The 5,360-nt window shown below is 52.2% G+C and overlaps 1 protein-coding gene across 1 annotated transcript; it reads left to right on the plus strand.

Annotated features, from left to right (window-relative positions):
* Nucleotides 1-239: 239 nt before the first annotated feature.
* On the plus strand, nt 240-4,376 carry LOC143690517 (uncharacterized). The gene is made up of 3 exons (XM_077168220.1): nt 240-517; nt 2,012-3,250; nt 4,155-4,376. Exons 2-3 carry the CDS (start codon nt 2,363-2,365, stop codon nt 4,374-4,376), a joined length of 1,110 nt encoding a protein of 369 aa, XP_077024335.1. The 5' UTR covers nt 240-517; nt 2,012-2,362.
* The last annotated feature ends 984 nt before the right edge of the window (nt 4,377-5,360 follow it).

Raw genomic sequence — 5,360 nt, forward strand, 5'->3', positions numbered from 1 at the left:
CCTTACTGTAGAGAGCCGCTTTCCGGGTTTGGCCTAGTGGACACGCCGCAGCCTGCTCTAGAGTTCCCCCCGCCCATCGAGTGAGCCAAGATGGCGCCCACATCCTGCTTCCGTGTATGACATACGCCCGCTTAAGCTACACCCTCCAATCATCTCTGTACACGTAACGTTAGTTTATTGGTTCCTGATTGTGCTTATAAGCTGAACCCACGCAGGGTAGGAGGAGACAGCCCGCAGAGAGCCGTGCCTGACGGCCACATAGAGGTTGTCCCCCGCAGGGAGCTCCCTCCCTGTGTGGAAGCTGTAACAGAGTGTAGAAGCTTAACCCCAGTAAAACTTGGCATTCCAAACAACTGTGAGTATCGTGTCCGCGTTTGTTTCTTCAGCGCCTCCCTTACCGGCGGGGAACGGGAAGTTGAGTGAGACGGCGCCGGACAAGTGGTGGCCCGTACGGGGAACCTTTTCCAGCACCGTGCACGGACTCCGGCCGGCCTTCGCGCCTGATCACCGTGAAGGGGTGAGTGCTTTTTATTACGTGAGGGTTAGGGCCCGTGGGTTCTCAGGCCGCCCCGGGGAAAGGGCTCGATAGACGTCATCGAGCACGCTTGAAGCTAGCGCCGACTGCAAGAATAGGGCAGTCTGAAAGTTCACCCCTATTATCTCCCTTGAAGACACTGTTGAAGCAGAGAGGCATTTTAGTGCGAAAAAGCTCCCTCCTGCGATTTCTTGAGGATGTAGCCACCTTTGCTCCCTGGTTTAAGCACACCGGAGGTCTTACCTTGTCTTGTTGGATAAAGCTCGGTCACGATATCGATCGGGCGCGTAGGACGGGCTTATGCATGGACCCAATCTTAGTCCCCATATGGGAAACCGTCCGCGCGTGTCTTGAGGCAGAGGCCGCGACGGGCCTCGGTCCGACCCTTGTCTTAGAACAAGCCCGAGAAGCATTACGAGAGTCCCGGTCAGCATCCTCCACGGGCGGCTCGTGTAAGGGCAAGCCACTGGAGCCGGATGCTAGCTCAGATACTTCTGACTCAGAGTCAGAGCATTGTGAGAGCGAAGGACCAGATGAGCCCCCACTGATTGATCTAGAGAAGCCCTCACAGCCCTCTGCCCCACCAGCGCCCACAACCGCGCGAAAGCTTCCGGGGAGGAGTTTTAATGCCTCCGCCTTTGATCCCCGCAGCGGACTCCCCCTAGAGGCCGGCTCGGGTAACCTCCATGACCCTCGGTTACAAAACCCGGAAGGGAACCCGGAATTCCCCGAGTGCTGGTCGGAGGAGGGGCCGCTCTGCCTACCTCCACCGCCCGCGTACGCAGGCCCCCAAGATCATCCACCGTTGGTTAGCAGAAGGAGGCATTTCTGGAAATGGAATCCCTTTAGCGCACTGAGCGCTAGTCAGCCAGCCGCCATGTACCCAGTCATTATCAATCCCTCCGGTAATAATCAATATGAGGGTTATGATTATAAGGTTCTGAAAGAATTAAGACAGGCTGTTCACCAATACGGCCCAAATGCCCCTTTTACCCTAAACATGGTCGAGAACCTCTCTGCCCTACACCATACGCCTGCAGACATATATCAGCTTGCTCGCGCCTGCTTGCCCCCAGGTCGATATATCGACTGGAAGGCGTGGTTTGAGGAATTAGCAGAAGAGCAGGCAGCAAGAAACGCGGCAGTAAGGCGTGGTGGCTGGAATGCCGACATGTTACTGGGCAAGGGCGCCCACGCCCAGAATCAGACAGGGTTCCCCCATGTCCCCCCGATTCTATACACGCACCTATACGCCCGGTCTTACTCATATGGGTTTTAGTCGAAACGTGTCAATTTTCACCTTTAATGAGACCTTTCCGCTTACCGATGATACACTCATTTTCTCTTTTGCCAACCTCTCCATTGCTAACTGTTCCACTCGGTCTAACCAGACTTGTCCTACAGGTTGTGGTCGTGTGCCTTCAGGTGTGCTGCTTGAGTTCCTCAATGCGACCGATCTTTCCCTTTCTTGTCAAGGCTTACTGGAAAAAAAACGAGACGAAGCGATGCCTCAATCTTACAGGGTTCCGACCCGTCGTGTGTTCGTGTGCTGAAGACTGGGACGCTCCCGACCCCCTCTTCCCCCCATGTGAGCATGACCTTTTTCAGGTAACCACGATGCAGGAGTTTCAGTGGCACCGGTGCATGTCCTCGCCTCGCCCGCGCCGCCTAGGTGATGACTGGTGGGTTTGGTCCACCGACCCTCACGCCTACTCCATCAAGCCCTTGCTGAACTACTCAGAGGGAGCTCAGTGAGCTGACCTCGTCCAATGTCGTCACGCCTTTACTAACCCCTTCACCTCCAAGGTCCAGATTTGGGCACAACAAATGATTTGTAATCCCCTAGGGGCATGTGTCGACCTGCGGTATCTCAACCTTCTGAATGGCACCATCGCCAACACTTCCACGGACGCAGTTGGGAATGCAACTGAGTGCTCCCTCCTCGACGTAGGGAAACATGATAGTACTAACTGTTCCTTTTCTCTGCACAGGGAGACCTGCGTGCAGCCTCCTTTTGCCTTTCTACTCTCCTCGGACCCTACCTTTAATTGTTCCCAAACCCCCTGCACTTTGTCAGGATGCTGGAGTGGGTATCCTGTCTTCGCCATTCTGGTTTACCGCCCCAGTTATGTCTGGGTTCCCGTTAATGCTTCTGACTGGGTTGGCCCAGTCACCCAAACTATCTCTACAAAAAACTTTCAATTCGCTAACCCTGCAATGCCTTCCAGGAATAAGAGGAATGTAAAAAATTGGCTGCTGCGCGTGGGGGGCCTTGATGCCTCTTTATTCATCCCTGCTGTTGGAGACGCGGTCCTCCACGCCTGGACCTCGGACCAGATCGCCCTGACGATGGAAGCTGTCAACAATTTAGCCAATGCTACCCGAGATGCACTGCGAGCCCAGAGTCAACAAATTGACTTAAACTCTCAGGCGATCTTGCAGCTTCAAACTGAAATAGATGAACTAGGACTTGAAATGGACGGACTTTGGAAAGTGGTCCAAGAGATATGTGACACTCGCTGGATTGTCTTTAAGCTCTGTGTCACCCCGGTCAGAGCTAATATGACCGGGACCTCTGCCAAGGTTAAGGACTGGCTGAAGAATACTTATCTCCCGCAGTTCCTTAATCTCTCCCAGCAGGTAGAGACGAGCCTTGATAAGATAGGGGACATTCAGTTAAAGCCCGTTGAGTTTGACCTGTCTGGTCACGGGGAGGTAATCAAAGGTTTGTGGAACGGAATCACCTCCTGGTTCTCATGGCCTACCTTGACCACCTGGATTCTTCTGTTTTTCGGGTTATTGGTGGGGCTAGTGGTGGTCAAAAGTCTACTGGAACGGTTGTTTCAATCTCAACAGCAGCTACGTGTTTCTACCATGTTAGCTATGTCTTCCCAGTCAAATGTGGGTGTGCGTCCCTCCTCGATAGATAGCCCGTCTGAATCACCTGGGGCAAAGCTCTTGTCAGCAAGGTTTGTTGCAGGCTCCCTGGCCACTACCCGTGTTTAGCTAGGCACCAGAGGCTGTTAATTTTGCGCGCCTAGCCGCCTCGACGGTGGAGCTGCGGCCGCAGTCCTGGCCAGACTGGGCTTGGCTCTAGCCATTGCACCGAGGCCTCCGCAGCGTTTTCGTTGCCCTGGCTGTCGCTCTCAATATCCCCGCTTGACCCAGTTGCGAGGCTAAGCACTGCAGGGAGAAGTCACGTGGTTTCCAGTTCACGGACTCTCCGGTCTCTATATGAGGTGAGCATTCTGGTCGGTGCCAGAGGTTCCGTCGTGTGATGACGCGAATCTAGTCCAGACTCCCCAAAGCACCAAAACATGTTGTGAGCCACTCAGGCCCACGGGAGCACTATCATCAATGGAGACACTGGGTGCAAGAATACGGTCTACGGACCATGCCTGTTATAAAAACAAAAAGGGGGAGATGTAGAGAGCCGCTTTCCGGGTTTGGCCTAGTGGACACGCCGCAGCCTGCTCTAGAGTTCCCCCCGCCCATCGAGTGAGCCAAGATGGCGCCCACATCCTGCTTCCGTGTATGACATACGCCCGCTTAAGCTACACCCTCCAATCATCTCTGTACACGTAACGTTAGTTTATTGGTTCCTGATTGTGCTTATAAGCTGAACCCACGCAGGGTAGGAGGAGACAGCCCGCAGAGAGCCGTGCCTGACGGCCACATAGAGGTTGTCCCCCGCAGGGAGCTCCCTCCCTGTGTGGAAGCTGTAACAGAGTGTAGAAGCTTAACCCCAGTAAAACTTGGCATTCCAAACAACTGTGAGTATCGTGTCCGCGTTTGTTTCTTCAGCGCCTCCCTTACCGGCGGGGAACGGAAAGTTGAGTGAGACGGCGCCGGACACTTACAGAATCCTATAGTAATAACATGACTAGAGCAGACCAAGAGTATTTAAAAGCTCATAACAAACATCCTCATCCTTTATGGAATGCTACTTGGGAGGGATACTTGCCCCTGGGTTGGCCCTGGAAATCACCACCTCACCATTGGAGATGATCTCACCTGGTAACATGACCCTAGCCCATGACCTCATCATTGGAGAGGAACTTACTCCAGGTGACATGGCCTTAGCCCTTGACCTTTTAAGCTAGAAAGGATTCCCCTCCACCAGTCAAGTCCACCACAGGACTTGAAGTATAACACACACAAGCACTGTTTACAGCCTGGGACTTAGACTTGGAATTGTACCCAAGAGATTGCCAACTGCCTGTCCAGTGAGCCCACACGGTACCTTAAAGTCTGCAAAACTGTAACCATATGCCTACAACAACAAACATATCCTCAGTCCAAACAACTGTTGTCAATCACTATAGCCCAGAATGTACACTTGGTACACCAGTCCCTTGGCTTCAAAGAACAACGGCACAGCATCTTAGATCAAACAGTCTTTGACAATAGATTATCATTGGATTATCCGCTGGCTAAGGAGGTGAGGTGTATTTGTTATGACCAGCATGGACTGCATGTACATCAACAACTCAGGGCAATTCCCATACAATTTACAAAAGATGCAACCCTTTTGTTAAAATGTCTAATTCCTCCAAAACCTTCACTACTTTCAAGCCTACCTGGGACCTTTTTTCATGGGTAAGCCCTAGTCTGTGGGGAGACTGGCTTCACCTGGCCTTCCAATTATTTAATCATAAGACTGTTTTAATTATGATTTTGGTTGATCATTCTAACCATAAAGAATAGCTTAAATATGCCCTTAAATATCTTTACTCAGGCTGTAGCTATCTTAAAAAATAATGTGAAGGCACCACAGGATGGATTGTAAGAAATTGTATTTGGTGCCTTGTCATCTGGCCCAACT

This window comes from Tamandua tetradactyla, chromosome 7 (genome assembly GCF_023851605.1).
Source record: "Tamandua tetradactyla isolate mTamTet1 chromosome 7, mTamTet1.pri, whole genome shotgun sequence".
NCBI lineage: Eukaryota > Metazoa > Chordata > Mammalia > Pilosa > Myrmecophagidae > Tamandua > Tamandua tetradactyla.

Coding starts and splice junctions, on each gene's coding strand:
- LOC143690517 (XM_077168220.1), top strand. CDS start 2,363: ATGATTTGTAATCCCCTAGGGGCATGTGTCGACCTGCGGTATCTCAAC. Junction 3,251..4,154: donor ACCTGTCTGGTCACGGGGAG/GTAATCAAAGGT, acceptor TGTGCTTATAAG/CTGAACCCACGCAGGGTAGG.